General features: G+C 32.5%; 1 protein-coding gene across 1 annotated transcript; it reads left to right on the plus strand.

The window, feature by feature from the left end:
- Positions 1-3,852: 3,852 nt before the first annotated feature.
- LOC112680800 (pickpocket protein 28-like) lies at positions 3,853-19,594 on the plus strand. The gene is made up of 9 exons (XM_025550998.1): positions 3,853-4,010; positions 4,166-4,366; positions 4,441-4,594; positions 4,738-4,871; positions 5,105-5,204; positions 5,933-6,209; positions 6,905-7,064; positions 7,174-7,277; positions 19,252-19,594. Exons 1-9 carry the CDS (start codon positions 3,853-3,855, stop codon positions 19,368-19,370), a joined length of 1,407 nt encoding a protein of 468 aa, XP_025406783.1. The 3' UTR covers positions 19,371-19,594.
- Positions 19,595-20,867: the final 1,273 nt, after the last annotated feature.

The raw sequence follows: 20,867 nt of genomic DNA on the forward strand, positions 1-20,867 counted from the left end.
ATCGAGTCTTTTAATCGTTGACTTTTGTCCCGAGAATCATCTCTGGGTCGCGAAATTCCCATACCCGTCCGCGTTTGGATGTAAGCGAAGTAATACACGCGTATACGTTATACTGTTCAAATCGTAAAATTCACCTTAACCTTTATTTTACGGCCCGACTTACACGGTTATAACTATATTAACAACAGTACATACTGTCTGCGAAGAAATATATTAATGTATATTACATTTTGCTCGTCGGTATATTTCCGCGCATCCCGTACATGTACTAGTCTCGTACGCGTTTTGCGATCGCTAACAGTCTTCCACGTCGATGTAGGTACGCTCACGAGTTCCAACTTTAGAAGTTATTAATTTATGCCTTCGCACGAAGTCCATGAATATATTACATGTATCGCTTTGGTATGATTTATCGTTTACCCGTTTATCCGCGATAATGTGGTAAGTATCCGACAAAATTCACTCAATATATACGTCTTGCGTTTAGAACCAAGCGTATATCTGCAGTTACAAAGAAAATAAAAAATAATAACGTACCTCGTTCGTATGTGCTCCATTCAGTGGACTGCGGTTAATTCGGAAGAGTGCCATTTTTGTCGAATTTCAAACCTTTCGTTCGACCAAGTCAATACTACAACGGAAGTGTATGATTTCTGGTTTTAAAACACAAATATGCTTGATTTATATTAGACTTTCGTTTAGACCGGTTCGTATACTCACAATTATCGTGTGGTAATATAATTGGATTGTACTTTAGTGTTTTCGAAAAAAAAAATAAACGGATTTACGTTGTAGAAGAATGCGATACAGACGTACTGTGCATGTATATTATTGAACTAAACTGGCCCGAGTACGATAGGATTCGATAAACGAGGGTACAAACACGAATCATTATCAAAAAAAATTGATAATAGATAGCCATAGTGTCTACGAAATGAAGAAGGAAAAATTACTCACCCGAACGATAATGAAATGGCCCGGATACAATACATTACGAACTACCAATGTATTCGTACAACTATAAAATCTTAAAACGTATCCCTTAATGTGCTTTACATCCTAAATGTTCGAATACTGCGTAATTGTTCGTGCGCATAATTTAGCGTGTTTGATTAATGTTATCGATTAATAAGAATGGGCTATCGCTATTCGATTTTGAAAAGTTCCGTCCTACGCACTGATTGATTTTTTACTTGTTTTCCATTGTTTTTTCAACGTTGATTTCCCTGATCCTAGTAAAAAATCTTGTCAACACGGGCAATGTGCGAGCAAATTCTAATATAGTCAAACGAGGCCCGTGCAATAGAAGGGTGAACGAAACACCGTTTCCTATACCACGCGTTCCTAGAGTTGACATGCTGACGTACTTATCAGTTCAGCTTAGTGTTTCGAGTTGCAGTAAAATAATTGTAATGCACACATTGCAATCGGATCGAAACCGGTTCAATCGCATCATCGTTATTCAAAAATTAAAAACCGAATAAGTCCACGTCACGAACGACGAGAGTAATAAAAATTGTTGAAATACTGCGCGTGGTCATCGAAAGCGGCGCACAGTGACACTGATGTGCCGAGTAAATAAAACAAACATTTATTGGCGATTGCACATGATACTCGGTGACCGGTAGCTCATCACAGCAGCTTCCGCAAATCGTTGTTGAAAACGACAGAAACAGAAACAGACGAAACAGAACAATTTCGAATGAAATCAAAGCCTCAACGCTAGGGGGACTCGGTGTACCTCGCGTAATGTACCAATATTTTTCAGTGCACCCGGGACTCGGTCAACCGGCAGCGGCGCACAATGGTCGAATTGCACGCGTGGTAATATTATATTGCGTACGTACGTAGAGCGCGTGTATCACTGGAAGCCAGTGGCGGCGACCGACATTATAATACACAATCCGTGGCGGCGGCGGCAGTCCTTAACGAGCGTCACGTACCATCTGATCCGACTTCTTTCATATGCACCGCCATCGCAATCGGTATTTCGGTGTGCACTTTAAACGAGTCTGATTAAATTACGGGAATCCTCACGACCCGCGCCGACGCCACTGCCGCTGTTTCTTAAGGACAAAACGCAAAAACGACGGATAACGCTTTGCCTGCTCGTTCTCGTATTCGTCGCTACAGCGCATCGTATTAAACCGTAATAATAACAATACGGCGTTTTGTTAACCGGCTGGCGAAAATAAGTTTGCGACGACAAACATGAATATTGGATGGGCTCGTTTTTCTCCGTCTACGTCATTGTTGTTTACATCGTACCCGTTGTTTTTGTTCCCGCACCGATTAAAATCCGAACCGACTCGACTGCGGTTCATTTCACCGGCACCAAACTCGAAATCGTGCATCATAATATGCATACCGTTCCGGGTCTCGGCGTACCATCGGTATCCCACACAGAGTGTCCTAGGCAGGTTTACTGATTTCAAATGGTCTCGTATCGTTGAACCAGTCAATATCTTGTGGGACCTCCTGAATTTTGTATGAAATCACTTAACTTTAGAAACATTACTTGTATACGTAGGCGTCCAGTTTACTTTTATAACAACGTGTTACGTAATTTAATTACAATTTTTACTGCGTAACGAAAATTGAATGGAAATTATTTTACACACGTAATTTCTCTGATAAAATACGCTATAAATAGGTATCTACAATCCAACAAACTTTTCAACAAAAATATATTGTTTCTGTATTATATTAAAAAAAAATAAATAAATGATAAATTTATACATAAAACGTTTTTTTCAATTAAAACTTGAAATCAACGTATGAGTAGTTATTTTTTTTTTTTATTATTTAAAGGCGAACTAATTTCATTGCAATTTTATTTGAGTAACGTAAAATGTAATTTCATTATATTAAAGTAATGATTAACGAGTAAAGTAACTTATTATTTTTTAAAGTAAATAATCCAACAATGATAGCATACATAGTTATGTAGTACAATTACATATCGGATCTTTGAAGCATAATACGTATTTATTTAATCATCAGTTATCGTTCTCAAACCCTGTGTAACAGTCGGTTAAAATGTGAGACTCCAACAGGATGCACTTTAATATAAAAGCATATTTTGATTTATGTGTTTTTCGTGTGTTTATAACGAATTCATAATCATCGTATGATTGACCATAGATGTCCGACAGCTTTGTGCTTTGTTCGTAAACGGTTCATCCTGTACACAGTATTGATAAAAAATACAAATTGTAATAATCTTTTTCAGCGCATAATACACAGTTATATACATTCACACAAATAGCCAAATATTTGTATTAGTTTGTAAAACACAAAAATAACAATAATCATCCCGCACCATATCACCATTAATATTTGTAACATTGTATATTGAAAATTTACAACACTCGAATTAAATATAAACATGTACGATATATTAATGCACGGAAATAAATATAGTATCGGTCCAGCATTATTCGTCAGGCAATTAATATTGTTATTGTTACAGTAGCGAAGGTAATTTATAACTAATATCAGTTATGAGATTTTAAGTATTTGTACCATCACTCAAATATACACTCCATTATTGCCTCTTAAATGATATTTTGTGTATGATGATAAAGTTTATTTTTTTATTTATTTTTTTTTTTGATTCAATTTACTTTCAACATGCGTAAAAAAAAAAAAAGGTAGAAATAATTTTTCCATTAGGATAATAACAGCATAACGTTGCAGTACTTTACGATATCTCTATAGATCTAAAAAAAACTCGGCGTATCATGCATTAGTGGTCGCTTTCGTGACAATGGCGATGTGGGAAAAATGCGAATTTCTACGCCGTCGTCAGTTCGTTGATGTATACCGTCCCGCGATATATAATACAACAATATGCATGCTATACGGAAGAATAACGGAAACAATAAAAAACCAAACTTTTTGTTGAAGTATCTCAAGCCCAGTTTGTTGTATCTGAAGGAATTCTCAGAGACGACTACCTTGCACGGTATACGTCATATTGGTCTGTCCAACAGACATTTGATAGAAGTGTAAGTATAGTTAGCACAACCACACATAATCGGCACAAATTTTATAATAAGTAGTTATTTTGCCGATTATTCAACTAGGGCTATATGTGTTTGCAATTACTCGTATGATTACAAATTCAGTTCACTAAATTTATGCAATACTGTTTTGTACACAGAATCGTATGGGTCCTGTGTGAAGTAATTGCAATTTATGGAGCTTATAATTTAATCCGTAATAGTTGGACACGTTACAATGAAAACCCTACAGTTATAACTGTACAAAAAGATTATCGATATTGGTACCTTCAGTTTCCGAGTGCTACATTCTGTTATGTAGACCCTGTGGACACGAATTTAGCTAAAATCTATATAGAGCGGTGGGTGGAATATTATTGAAAAATAAAATATTTGTTTAAAGAATAAATACGTAAATCTATTTATTTTTACTTAGTAAATGGAGAGTGAGTTCTGGAGAGAAATTTGATTACTACATGGATTTTGTCAAGAAAGTTGCTAATACAACGTATGAAAATTTAGATAGCATGGCGCCTTATGTTAATAACACCGAGCTAAAATATATCGATATTATGGACTTAATCTTAAAGGTATTGATAAAATGAATTGCATCTTTTTAAACGTTTGAAACCAAAATAAGAAATTATTATAACCCCATTAATTGAGAAAATACAAAATCTCTATAATATCGCCTAAAAGTATATTTACAAATATTAATTAACTGGTTTTCCAGGTGCACGCTGACCCCCAATATATAATGACATTGTTCAGTTCAGATTTTAAAAATATAACCTTCTTACCTGTACTTACTGAAATGGGTATCTGTTATACTTTCAATGGAAAAATAACTAATTATTTAACACCCGAGTAAGTAAATATTTGGAGTCGATTGGGTCAAGAATTTACAATTTAGATCTGACCATTGTTCACCTATTTTCATAATATTAATGAATACACTTAAAAATTTAAATATAATTTTATATTAAGACATAAGAATGACTTTACATGTGGTATTCATATTACAATTAATTTTCATAGAACCGTTTTACATAAATAAAAATAACATTTTATTAGCTTTTATTCGTTGAATATGATTTCAGAAGTAAAATACGCGTTGAAAACAATTCTTTAACCCCATCTTGCAATTTTCTCAATGCATTGTGTTATGGAAGAGTAGAAAATCTACCTCGAATTATTAAGGTAATCGTAACATTTTTATATAAAATTGATGAAATTGATGCAGAGAGTACTTGTCGCTATTCTCATGATGTTTGATAATTTATACACTGAGGTAACCGAATAGATGCGGTCGAATAAAAAATATGAGACCCATTAATTATTACAAACCATTTTCATATGAGTATTTGAATACATTTTGTTTAAAATAAAAACCGCTACTATTTATCATATAATTTACAACATACAATTGTTCAACATCATAGGACTAGGCATAATATGCATGTCTTAATAATTGATTAAATACAACATATCAACCGGTAACTACATAAAATCGGTTTCATAATAACAGCAAACTTTGAATTTTTATGAAAACCGTGATATTTACAATCAAATATCCGCGATAAGCTGAATAAAAATTTAAAAAAAAAAATGAACGGCGTTCTGCGTAACGAATATATTTCTAACTCTTTAACCGAATAATGTAAAATATCGATTATTGCATGTAGAGATATAATCAGCGAATATTTAAATTCATTGTTCATTGGGTGTAAAGTGTTCTCACGATATTTACTTCATGCGTACCTATACATGTGTAAATATAAGAATAAATTGAAAACACTTAATACTGTGGAAGTGGTAAATTTGGTAAATTTTTACGATCGAATTCGCGATCAGTACGTGTGCTAATTTAACGAGTAAACTATAAATAGTTTTCACTGTACTCCAGGAATGATTTTTTTCCGATACAGTACTATGTTCATTATCCAAAAGAAGTGCCCGACATACAGGACAAATACTATTCAGTGTTCGAAAACATGGAACGAGACACAACATTCACGTTTTGGGAGATGACATCCGCGTCTGGACTGAGAAGACTGAAACCGTCACAACGCCAATGTCGTTTCATGGACGAACCAATGGACAGTACAATACCTGTTTACAGTTACAATACCTGCCGAATGATATGCAGAAGAAAGCTGGCTTTGGAGAAGTGCGGATGTACTCCTCACTTTTATCCTTACCCAGGTGCACGTTTATGTTAAACGGAAATCACCAGTACGGATGAATTCAATATAATTTAATTTAATTATTTTAAATTATTTATCTGTTAAGAATTTATATCAAATAATATGAATGTTTTAAATGTATACTGTTCAAATCAAATGTATCGTCACCTAAACGGCACAACTGAAGATTTGCAACACAACTAGTAAAATTCTCAATTTTCTCTCCTTTATAATTATTTTAAAAAAGGTCGAGATGAAGATTGCTTTAATTAAATGTTAGGTTTAAAGTAAGTTCTGGTGAAAATAAATGCATACAAAAGAACATGGATTTAGTCCAGTATGAATGGACATTTATTATTAAGTAACATTTAAAATCGATAAATTTAGGATGACGTTTTTCGCAATCAGAAGTATTAAAAATATTTATTCATCCTGAAAAAAATGCAATGCACTACACAACTATGACCCAATAAACGAATTATCAAACGAAAAAAAATCATTTGCGATGCAAGTAAAGATTATTAATAACACAATAAAATATTCGATTTATGAACTGTACTGATGAACCGTACGATGCAAAGAAAAATCGTGTTTTTATTTAAATTTTTCAACTAAAAACAAAAATAATAACAAATCTTTTTTTTTTTTTTTAAATAAACAGCCAAGAAGATATCTTTATGTATAGTATAACAATAACATTGCGTTCTGTTTTAGGTAAAATGAAAGTTTGCGATGTCAAAGGACTGTACTGTTTGTCGTTTCACAAAACGCTGTTGATGAGCTTAGAACACGACGGGACACCGATCAACTGCAACTGCCTAATGCAGTGCGAGGAAGTTAAACTGTTTTTGGACAAGAATTCAGAGAGGACATGGTAATACACACACGTAGACGCGGCGTGGTCAAATGAAAATACAAGACCACATACCTGCTTTCTCACACAGTATTATTAATCCTGCCTCTGTATTGTAAATAAACGATAGGTCGTATCCAGTGCCGTGGGACATCCGTTTCCGTTGGGCCGTTGACAAATATAGTAAAACACGATTGCGCCGCGACGTCATCTACAGCTTCGAAGATTTATTGGGTTAGTGCGTACGTTCATTGTATATTTTCGAAACGATTGAGCTCTATGATTGTCGCCTTGGACATCAGAACGTATCCCATGGTAGTAATATGCATGCCTACGACCGTCCAACGGTAATTCTTATTGTGCGTCTTAGCATCTACGCGAATAATATTATACAAGTACACGCATTATACGTTAGGTACATCGAGCAAATACGTTACATTTTATTGCATACGTCGTTGTATTTTACCCGGATACGGCTTCTCATCATATCGTATTACGCAGCAGAGATTTGAAATACATAAATAAACAAATAGTTTATATATAGAAATAAATGAATAAATAACATCTTAGCCTGGATTATTGTTATATTTGTAAAGTACGACCGGTTTGGAATTAAAAATTCATCGTCTGGTACGTACAAAGTTAATAAAATTACGACTGGATATGAGAAAAAATAAACGAAGGAATACATTGAGAAAAATCAGTCGTTTTCCATAAAGATAATTTATTTTAAAAGGAGAGATTATTCTAAATCAGATCTTACTAGAAATAGATGTGTTAAGAAAAATAAATACTTCGGTTATTATTATTTATTATCTAATATGTATAGATAAAAGATATTTATAAAATCGGTTTGTACATTTAAAATATTATTAAAATTATTTTTATTTATTTCATTGTGTCGTTCTTCTAAAACTGAATTAATATAAATGTTATTTTAGGTATTTATCATTTTTTTCTTACGCTATATTGATATCAAAATAGTTATTTTCTAAAACATGTTTATTTGTCTTGTCTACATAAAATATATTACAGTTACATTTAAGTTTATTTATACCAGAATTTTCAAAAAAAGTGGATTTTTCGTTAAATTTTTAGTTCTACTAATTTTACGTTTGATTAAATTATTAAATATTTTTAAAAGCGATTATTAAATATTTTTAAAAGCGATTTTACATTATTAGTATTATTGTTTAGAATTTTGACAAATTTATTAGACATGTTATTTTGATATTTCATAATACAGTAATAAATAGTATTATTTGGTGAGTTATGTTTTATTTTTTTCTTTAATACGTTTATGAATTTTTTTAATAATATTTAAATTGATAGTTTTCTAATGGGCTATACTTTAGATAATATTGATTTCGTGTTAATAATAAAGTTAATTTAATGGAATACGTTCAAGTCTGTAAAATATTAAATTAAAAAATTATATTTTTTGTGAATATAGATGATTAGAATTATGTGGTATTATAGAATCAATTTGGGTAGATTTCTTGTTACACTAAATTCAAATTTTTTATCTACTATGGATATTGTAAGATCTAAGATATTTATTTATTTCTATACATAAACTATTTGTGTATTTATTTATATATTAATTTACGAATACGAACCATTTATTAATTTTATTTTTTATTATTTTACTATAAATTTTTAATTAATTGCGATAAAATTAGAATTACAAACTCTTTAAAAAACATTATTAAGATAAAAGGTAATATTTTTGAAAAGAAATTAATAATTTATTTTTATTTTAAATAATTCATTTATTATATTGTTCAATTAATACAAACGAATGAAATATGCATTTTCATATTTTTTTATTAAAATTTATTAATTTATAATTACTCAGTCGCGATGAGTACAAACACTTTCAAAGCGCTACAACTCGTTTGCGCACGACGAAATCAGTCGTTTACTTGAAAATAGATAACTCGTTTGCGCACAACGACTCATTCACACACAGACACGTGTATAAATATATCATCAAAGACCAGGGGCGGATACAGAGGCTCTAAAGGGGGGGTCAACTGCCCCCATTGCCCCCCTTGTATCCGCCCTTGTCACAGACTGTAATACAAATTATCAAATATATTATTTTAATATTATCTTATAATCGACAGTATAGTACAGGGATTGTAACCTTTATGTTTTTTTCTGGTTTCGGTTTAAAGCCGGATTCACACTACATCATGACGTGTATTTTATCAGACCGTGTGATTTGAAAATGTGTGATACCAGTATATATCTTATGATGATGCTATCAAATTTTGGTTACATATTTTCACAGTTTTTTTATTAGATATAAAATATTTTCATAAGTTTCAATAAATAATAACTGATAAATATTAAATTATATAGTAGACAGTATGTATTATATTATTATTAGGACTCGGAACTTCATGCACTTAAAAATTACTAAATATGCATGCACTTATGCGTTTAAAAAAGTACAAATATGCTTCAAAAATATACAAAAAAATATATTTTTTTAACGCAAAAATGTTCAAAATAAAGATATTTTATTACGAGTAAATATACTCGTTCGTAACAGTAAAAATGTTGTTAGTATTTTATGCTAAGCTAAACATAATTTCTATGTATAAATATATAAGATAAAATAAAATAAAATAAATAGATTGAAATTTAAATATTTTCTTTGAAAATGTTCCCATTAGGTTTTTCATAGTAACATGAAAATAATTGCAAGGTTACTTAGCAATAACTTGAATAGCCCAATAAAATCATGCAAATGCAACACCTTCCGAGCTCTTTGTTGTTATGAATAATGTTATCATAGATGAAAATCCTGTATCAGAACTTATATTGTTTTCATCGTTATCTGTATCTGAATCAGTATCAAATTGACGGTAGATTTGTTTGGTTTTTTCTATTGTAGATATTTTTAATTTTGGATATACTTTAGAAAAATTTTGAAGTTCTAAACAAAGATGTTCATGATCTACATTTGCTAAATTTGCAAAGTGTTATAAAGTTGTATTTGGCATTTGTTTTATTTGTTTAAAATTTTTAGGGATCAAGTATTGAACATCTGCTATCAATTGATTATTGTCGGTGAAACGTTCATTTAGACTATTAATAATCTGGTCAATTATTGTTTGATATGTTTCAACTCTGAATTTGTCTAATGGTAACTCCGGTGTTTCGTCTTCACATAGCTCATCATACATTCTTTTTTTCCTGATATTCCTAGTAACAGGTAAAGAAGATGATACTAATAAATCTTCAGGAAGATTCATACTATTACGTCGTTCATATTGTTCGAAAAATGTATAGAACTTTCTAAAATACTGTCAAAGTCAATTTGTCCAATTTCTAGTTTTACAGAATCTATCATGCTCCAAGTTGATAATAAATCCATACCTCTTGTCTGAAGATAACGTGACGTTGGTCCAATAATTTTAAAGATTTTCAAAAATATATGAGCTGTGAGAATTATTTTAAAATTACATAAATTATCTAATAAAGAAGATTCTTCTGAATAAACTTTAAGTTCAAAATGTTTGGAAATAGAAATATAATGTAAAGCACTAATAACTCTAGGAAAAAGACAATTATCACCATCAAAAATCCAAAACAGAGCTTTTTTTCGAGACCACCATCGCGTATTGTTTTCTCCTACTTTTTGAAGCTTTTTCAATTTATTTGATCCCAAACTTGAATCAATTTCATGTAACCATACGTGCATACGTTTATAAGATTCACTAAAAAATGTTGATAATCGATTCAAAAATTCAAACAGTTTTTTAGCTTCCATACTTTTACATGTATCACATACACATAAGTTAAGCACATGACTATAGCACCATATATAAATGCTTTTTTGATTTTCTTGACTTTTAATCTTAGATTGTAAACCTGAATACTCTCATGTTTGCTGCACCGTCAAATAATTCACCAATAATACGATCAAACTTAATGGAATGTTCAGAAAAAAGTTTTTTTAACATATCATAATAGCCATTTCCTGATGAATCAACCATTTTTAATAAAGCAAATAGTCTTTCTTTTACTTCACCTTCATAAATGTACCGTATGCACATTGCAGCCTGATCTATAACACCAACATCTTTTGTACTATCAATTTGTAAGTTGAAATTTCGTTCACCCAATTCCAATTTAATTCTATCCCTTATTGACTTCATGATCGATAAAACAATTTTATTCACGGTAGTTTCAAACAGTAAAGTTACCAGTGAACCCATACCACAAGAAGTTAATGATTTTTTTTCCAAGTTTACTTTCCTGCGTTTGCTGTTCTCTATAGCGGAATTCAAATGTTTGTATAACGTAGCATCACGTTTAGCTGTAAACTTCACCAACTCCTAAAAATTTCTTTTGTTCAATTTGTCTTCATTTTCCCATTTATATAAGCTTTCAGAGTTTTTAGAACCTCTGAATGGCAAATTTTGACAACCAAGAAATTTAACTATTTCAAAAACTTCATTTAAAACATGGATATTATCTAGTATTTGATTTTTTTTTATTGCCATTAAATTATTATTGATACCAAATTCAATAGATTTATCATTAGATGATTGAATAAAGGTTTCTACTGAGTGCCTGTGAGTTGATGATTATTCATGTATTTTAACAACTTCATAAATATGTTTGAAATTTTTTCAACCGTTAGAAAATGTAGTAGCAGATGAACTAAAAGCAATGCAAATCGGACAGTATATAGCTTTGAGCTCATTATTAACACATAGCACTGATAACTTACTTTGACTATGACTACTTTCGTGCAATTTTTTTGTCATCTGGTGTCTTTCTAAAATAAAGCTTTTGTAGATGTAGTTGGATATTACTGAAAAATTATGGCTGAATAGGATGTTGTTTAACAAAGTTTATTTTTTTAAGGATATCAGCATTGTTGTCTAGTTTAAATAACTCTTCATTAGATGACAAATGATACTCAAGAGATTCAACTTCCTAAAATATAAGTTTCAATCAATTTAATGATATAGAATATAATATACTAATATCAATAAAAAAATAAAAATTTAATTAAAGATCATTTTAAGTGCATTGTATACTATAATTTTTGAAATTTTCAATACATTATTTAATGTTTTTTAGTGCACTAAATTTATAGCCCTAATTATAACATTAACTATTAACTTTAATTCAATTAACTATTGTTTTATATATAATTATGTTTTTTTTTTTTATAACACAGTTTTGTCATTTTTAAGAGGTGCTTGGATTAGAAATAAGATAGGAGAGAGATGTAAAAATGAAAAAAAAAAATTGAAGGTTTAAATGATTTATTGAATTAGATATAATTAGAAAGAATATTATAGCATATTTTTATAAAAATTTGGGGAGGCCCTGGGCCTCAAGCACTGTTTTTTTAAGTGTATTTTCTAAAGAATAACAAGTATTTAAAACCAATATATTTAATTGTTAATAATATTAAAAACATTACCAATGATTTTTCTGTAGCTGTGTCTGTTTGATTTTTAGTCACAGTAAATGCTAAACTTGAATCAATATCTCTTATTAAATCATGCTCGTTTTGAATTATAGTAGTAAAATTCCTATCACCCTAAAATTTAAAAAAATATAATAATATGCTAAATAGAAAAAAATTATAATAAATAATTAACACATAAATAATAAACACGTTTTCATTCATTTTTTTTTTTTTAAAGTTAAATCATTTCATTAAAAATTGGAAATTGATTGTTATATTAAGAAACTTACCAATAACTTCTCTGCAGCTACATTTATTTGATTACACTAAAACGTAGACAAATATAAATCTAATTATTATGTTAATATTAATATCGTATATTATGTGTGTAATAAATAACTAAATATTTTTACATTAAGTAGGTAAATGTGTAAATTAAAATTATAAAATAAATACTTACTGGATTTTCATTATTCGACTCATTACCACTAGGTTTTGTTTTCTTAAATACATCTAATATGCTTTGACATGATTGGGTTGCAATTTGTAATTTAATTTTTTTTTCGCGTTCTTTGGCAGCTCTACCTTTTGGCTTTTTAGAATTCATTATTTAAAATTTTTACAAACAAAAATAAAAAGCGTAAATATATCCAATATAAGGAATGACGCGCTATTATAATGTCTTAATACAGATTAGTAGACCATACTAGACAAGAATACTATTATAGACAAGACTACAGTTTGTAATGTGTAGCGTTTGTACTCGAGCAGCAGTGTGCACGTCGTCACTTCGTCACTCGTCAGTCAGTAATCGGAAATTTTGTACTCGCGTAAAAATAATTATTAATTGTTATTTTATGTATGGTATATCTATGCTCACCCACACTGATATGATTTTACACATCTACATAAATGTACAATGAACACTAGAACACAAATACACAATACTACAAAAAACCTGTCAGCCACGACCCGGTGACCAAACGATGACCTGCATTTAAATGGAATTATTATCCATATTACATTGTTATTTATTTATTAAAAGTTATAAATAGAAGCTGAATTAAATTTATATTTTCTTTATTTTGTATTAATAAAAACTTGCATTTCTAACCATTTTATTATATAAGATAAACATAATAGAATTATTTTGATATAATTATTATTATTTTATTTTAGTTGAAATATTTAAATTTTAAATTTACATGGTTCGGCCCGGCGGCCTTAGAAAGCCTGCGGCCCAGTATGACTTTTCCTACTGTCCCACCTGACCAGTCCGCCTCTGTAACTTTGCTCCGAGTAGGCAAACTAGCGTTCGCACGAGTTTGTAATTGTACGGTTATAGAATTGCCACTGCAGCCGCCGCCACCGTTCTCGCGTTAGACCTTTTGGCCATCGTCGCGTCACCCTTGCCCGCCGCCGGCGCTCTTATCTTGCTACGGTCGACAGCCGGCGTCCGCTTGGCCTCCACCGGTTTCACGGGGGCGCGTCGCAAAGGCCGTCGCTCCGTACCGCAAGTCGTCGACCCGTCGCCGCGATTCAAACTCGTTTCCCTCGGTCGTTTCTGGACCGCGATCGTCGTCGATCGCTTCTGCGCGACGACCGCTTCGCCGACGACATTCGGTCGTTTACGTCCGTCGTGCGCTCCGACCGCCGGTGACGACTTTTCGCCGCCCGACTTCGGTTTTCCTCCCGGGCCCTCCAGGGCGGACCGCGCAGTCACCGCTGGGATCTTGCCACCGCCGACCTTACCGTCCGATTTCGGTTTTCCACTCATCGCCATCGTATTCCATCGGCTGTTGTTTACCGACCACAGTTTCCCAATGGATTCGTCGCTCGACGCGGCCGTCGCTAGGCGCTGCGGAAGCCTGTCCGAGCCCTTCGCGTACTTGTTACTATCGGTTTCGCGTTCTTCCGTCACCCGTTTACATATGGCCGGTATGTCGACATCGGTTCGCAGATCATCCGCGCTCCAATCGCTGCTAGTGCAATCGGTGGGCTCTTCTAACGCGCTATAATCTGCCGGGATATTTATATCCAAAATTTCGGAATACGATTTTAGCACTGAGTTCATGGTTTAGCTCTACGATTTATGAAATAAAATTTAATTTAAAAAATTCGAGTCGCGGTATAGTCGAACCGTTAACATAAATTTTGCACTCGAAATTACAACAACTAAATAGTATATTGAATATTTACTCGATCAGGTACCCCGACGGTAACAGTCGTTATAGGTTTCAACATCGATTTTAATTTTTAAATTACTGTATTATTTTAAATGGCCAGCATAAATGGCATACTTGAATTTTAAATCGTAAGCCGCGTGTTACACAGTAATTATAATGAACATTTGGATAACGTAAAATATTGAGCTTCTGTTGTCTTGCCCCTACTACATTCTGCATGTGGACCTGATTTGTTTATGCTAAACGCCGCGCAATGGTATCAAATTCAATTCAAATTCATGTTTTACAATTTACCAAACCATTTGGTATTTACCAACTTTAAATATTCACATATAAAAGTCGAAACAGTGCATCGAATACCGATGACTTAAGAGGGCGCAATAGTGAAAAAATATGTAATACACCCATAAAGATAACATTTGTCGACTAAGTGTCGACCGTGGCACTAAACGTTTCAAAAAATGTTTTTAATTTAAAAAAATATCTATTTTGTGATAATTGACCCATGAAAAAGCCAAGGGGGGCAGGTGTCCTTATTTGCCCATCCCTGCGGACGTTCTTGTATGTTTCTAATCTCTCCCTCCACGATAACTTAAACATTGAACCAGCTGTAAATTTAGTTAAAATCCACTATAAAAAATTCCACTTCAAATTATATTATCACCCAAATCCTTTAATCGTAAACCAGCACACTATCTCAATTCCAGACAATCCTCCTCACCGTATTAAAAGACGTTTGTGTCGTGACCTATTAGTTTAAAATCATCGTCTGTTCGCCTGATCGAACGTTTGGATATCTTAGCCTCCCTCGATCAAGCAACCCTACCCTCCCTACACACGAAAATAATTTCGTTTTATTATTTTCATTTTTTTAATGTCCAGTACGTGAGTAAAATCTTAAGATTTCTCTTCGCGATTAACGATAATCGTTTTTATTTTTAACGTCCACCAGTGGTTTTTCAGATTAAAATAATTTCTGGTTTATTTTTAACTAGGGATTTGTGTGGTATGTAAATATTTCGTTTTTTAGTAGAAATTTTAATATGATAACTTTATAAATCTATTAAAAAATAGCGACAAAGGAAAAGCATTCATGCTGCACTAACGGGAAATATTTCTCTATATTTTTCATTTTTTTATTTTTTATGAATTAAGATCCACTAATAAAAAATGTCCTGCGAGTGTTATTGTTAATAAATTAAACAAAATAATAAAAGTAACCAACTCTCATAATCATAAGGGATTATAATAATCAACGATAGTAAGCAAACGAGTTCTGATACTAGGGATTTTCGTCACAAGAAGCAAAAATATATGTGCGCAATCGAGTTGTGCATTTTTGCGCAGAGTAGCCCTTTCAAAGTCGTCTCGAGGTTTATTATAAATATTTACATATTGGTATCAATAGAATGATGTAAAAATATTTCTTATTACATATTCATAGAAAATAATGTTGTTATTAGATTTGTAATTTATAGAACTGAAAATGACACAGTGATTAAATTATAAAATCAATTATCCGTTTTAGTATACTGTACAATTCTTAAATTGTTTTTTCATGTTTAAACGTAAACGTTTTGATAAAAATTACTTTTGCAAACTAATATTTTGTTTTTCCCCGAGTTGACGTCGACTACCAGAGACGCTTATAGTAAATGAAAATTATTAGAAAAAAAAATAATAATAATAAACTCGAATAAAAAGTCTATAAATCGAAAAACAGCCACCCCATGGTTTTATTATATTACAATCGATATATATCGTGGCATGATTTATTCTACATAAAAATAAATTAAATCAAATAAAAATAAAAAACATATTATAAATCATCTAGCTATATATATATATATATATATATAGCTGTATAAGTCAGTATATTTTTATTTAAAAAATTGTGACATAGTTCATGGGTTTGTTTTGACGAGGGAGTTCATCGCGGGACGTGTCTTTTATCGTACATTGATTGTAGGTACTATTTACAATACGCAGTATATTCCGTAACATTATAATATGTGTAAACGTGTGTGCACGATTGTGCCGTATATGGTTTTCTTAATGAGTTATACTCGAAGAACGCGTATACATATGTGCTCGGAGAGACAAATTGTACCGACAGTCGTACACAATCATATTACTGTATCGATTACACGGGTAGTTAACATTTTATAACTGTATTATCGGTACATCCGATTGTAATTCGTTTTTTTTTCCTTACATAAAACAACACGCATATTACATAATATAGGTATATTCATTTCGTGCGTTTGCGTGAACGTGCGCGCGTGTGTGCATCTATTTGTATGCGTATTTGTGTTTCTAGACATACCTATTCCACGACGGGAGCATTAAACCGTAGAAAAACAAAACATTTAAATACAATGCTTACACGTTATATTATACTCGTAATATATATATATATATATACAGTACACGTAGGTACACGCACTTGGCTATAAATTTGCCATTTACATAGAGGGCGATCGATTTATTCCCCGCAGTAGCCACCATGAATTATGATCACTTGAATTTAGAGAATCGTAACTATCGCATGACCCTCGGGTATCACGGCATCTCCGAAGGAATTATTACTCGTTTCTGATACGGTTTTGAAGGCTTTGCTCTTCACAGACTTCGTATTGTTTTTCAGAATTTGCATGTTCGGTACACTATAAACATAGTGTCTGTAGAAAACGTTTCGAAGCTATTTGACTTGCTACGTAATACTTGTATTAGAGCAAATACTATAAGTTATAACAGTGGCGTAATTGGGAAAAAACCTAGGGGGGCAATATAATATATTTATTATTACCAAAACCCTGAAACCCTTCCCCCTCACCAGTTAAAACATATTTTTATTTTATGTATTTTATACACTATATCTAATTGTTTGATTTTACATTAGTCTTTTAACTCATTTTATGGTTTAAATAAACATAAATTGTAGGTAGCATGTACTAGGTACCAATATTGTTAAATAATATCCATAAGAATTCATTAATAAAAGGTGCTATTTGTACAGTTGGATTATTTGGGAGGGGGGGGCAAAATCATACCTTTATCTCTCAAAAAATGGTCAGATGGAGCACTTACCCCACCTTGCCTCCCCATAATTACGCCACTGAGTTATAATACATTACTACTACGTACATGTAACAATTTAAATTTCAATTAAAGACTGAACATATTGACTCTTGTAAATTTTACCGGAAACACTACTCATTTCTTTACTGGGCTTCGTCCGCATAACGACCAGGAGATATTCCATAATTTTCCGTATACTTTAAAAATTTCATATGTAATAACAGTAATTAAAGTACTTCAAAATTATTTACCCATTATCAAAATTCCGAATTGTATCAAAAGCTTTATTGTCAAATATGAAGTTCTGATTCACTTTTATTTTGGCGTGTACATGTATATATTGTAAACGTGGAAAATCATAGCTTAACAAATATTTTACAGTAACTAATGTCTATTTAAAATACTGGTTTTAAATGTCGGTTGATTATTTTATTAATTATATTTATTTGTGTAAATCTGAAAACGATCAATCATTGCGTTCAAAAACGCATTTAAAACAAAAGTCAATTTACACGAATAAATCGTGTAGGTATTAATTCCATTATCTCTAAATAATAAAGTAAAACAAATTATCTCTATATCATTGTAAATTCCCGGTGAATGTTTATTGCATCATCCTTAAACTTTTTAACCATTATAATATCGGGTGATTGTAAATTCCACCGATTTACATGTAGTCGATTTCAGGGATGGATTTATAACATGAAAATTCCATCGATACTTTTTTTTACTTGAAAAAAAAAATGTAAATTCCACCGGTACTAATTTTTGACCTGGAAACACATAACTATTATTTCGAACACGCCGCAAACGGTTTTTAACGAGTACGCTTCGCACTGCGGTGTTTATTAAGCCGTTTGTCAAATTTTATTACGGTTCCGTAAACCATAGTATTTAACTCCTTACATCATGACGTCGTACTCGTACACATACACGCATTACGAGTAACGTCCCGTTTAAGTGCGTTCGGTTATTTTCTCCGATAAAACACGCGACGTCCGCCTATCCGCGTAAACAAGTGCGTACGTCTCGCGGTTTAATATTTATTATGATTGTAATATTTACAAGTCGCGCACATCGCCTACGTCGGCGATCTTCAACCGGGGAGTCGCGACCGCCTTGGGGGTCTCCAACAACTTTTTTAGGGTCACATCATGTAGAAAAAAAATTATTTCAAATCAACAACAGCAAAAGAGTCATTAAATTAACAAAATATTAAAATTTACATAATTTTCATTTTTTTTTTTCCATTAGTTAACGCCAATCGGCTTTTATAATATACTTTTTTTTGTAAAATATATACACAAATAAATACAATAATAACAGTTTGTAAAATTTTTCAATGCTTACAATACAAAAGGATCGTTAGACATATTGGTAACATTATAGGGAGTCGTGAACTCAAAAAGTTTGAGAACCGCTGGTCTACGTTACTACAGGCTTCTATATGCGTCCGGCTAGTACGCTAATCATCGTCTATCTCATTATTGTTTTTCAGTTTCACTTGGCGGCACCGCATCGTTTTTCCTTGGTTGCAGCGTCCTGTCCTTCGTCGAGATAGGATACTACGTCACGTTGAGGCTGTACTGGTTCGTCAACCGGAAGGCCGAGGGTTGACCACCCGTGTTCCCAATGAAAATACGTTTACTTATCCGGCAGCGAACCTGATTTCTATGTTACTCGATTGCATCCATAGGCGCACACTCGAAAAAAAAAGCTTATTCTCTTTCGGCGTTCTATTATACTTCCGGTACTAAAGCGTACGAACGACTGTTTTGTCGGTTTTTGAAAAACAAACCTACACATTTAACCTTACACCAAAATGCTATTAGAAAATACGTTTTTTTTCACCAGATTAAGTAGGTAAATAAATTAAATATCTATAATATAGATATTATATCTATATATTATGTAGATATAAGTTATTTGCTGTTCGTGCACGGTTAGAAACTAGGAACTTTTTGTTTTTTTATTACAGCGTGTAATTGTATAAATTGAGAAGTTTTAAATCACTTGTGTATAATAATTCATGCTTATTTCAGTTTTGTACTAGCCCAAGATAATTAGATATTAGCACAATATAAACAATGTTGTAGATGTATTGTAATAAATTTATATTTATTTCAAAAAATGAATAACAAAAAAAGTTTTTCTTAATAACATGTTTCTTCACAATGAATAACGGGTCATTGTGTGTCGAAAAAAAAAACTTGCGTCACGGAAAACTCGATTAAATCCGATGAGGCTTTACATACCATGGCATATACGTAGACCAAAACGCAATAACAGAATACGGTGTCGAGTCGGCAATCTTCTTCTTCGCTAAAGAAAAGGAAGAATTGCTCGTACTCATCAACCGCCGAAGAATTCTCGTAGTCCCTGCAGTCCTTAATGTCATTATGATCTACGTCTAATTTTAAACATTTGACCGGGTGACATTGGTCGGAACATGACGGCGAACGACTACGCTTGCGTGTCGATCTGACAACAACGTTTGCGGCGGAAGTCGAAATATCACAATATTCCCGATCCTCGTTTTGATATGCGATTATTCTGTACTTCACCGGATGGCACGAGGAGGAACTAGATGACGAACGACTGCGCTTGAGTCTACAAGTCGAATTCTCACCATCGGAGCTCGAAATCCGTGATGCTCGGTCGACCAATCCGTTTATGCGGGACCCATCCACGATGAAATATTTGGTCGGTCTGTGCGAAGAAGATGATCGCGACCGATGACGACTACGTTTCGATGCGCCACCGGTAGGATTTATGAAGCTTCTAAAAACTGATGACCCCGAACGTCTGACCGCCACTGGACTTTCCGTTTTCGAGTACTTGAAAGGCCGGTCTGGAGAACAAGACTGCGATCGACTGCGTTTCTGAGTGGACTTACGCGTCGATCTTGCATCAAAAATGTCCCAGTGTTTCCGATCCTCGTTGCGATACTCGACTATACTATATTTCACCGAACGATACTGGGAGGAACTAGATGGTGAACGCCTACGCTTAAGTGTACAGGTCGAATTCTTACGGTCGGAGTTGTTAATAGACGAAATCCACGATGCTCGGTCGACCAATCCGTTTATGGGGAACTCTTCTACAATGAAATAT

This window comes from Sipha flava, unplaced genomic scaffold (genome assembly GCF_003268045.1).
Source record: "Sipha flava isolate LNK unplaced genomic scaffold, YSA_version1 180_pilon_pilon, whole genome shotgun sequence".
In the NCBI taxonomy this organism is placed as follows: Eukaryota; Metazoa; Arthropoda; class Insecta; order Hemiptera; family Aphididae; genus Sipha; species Sipha flava.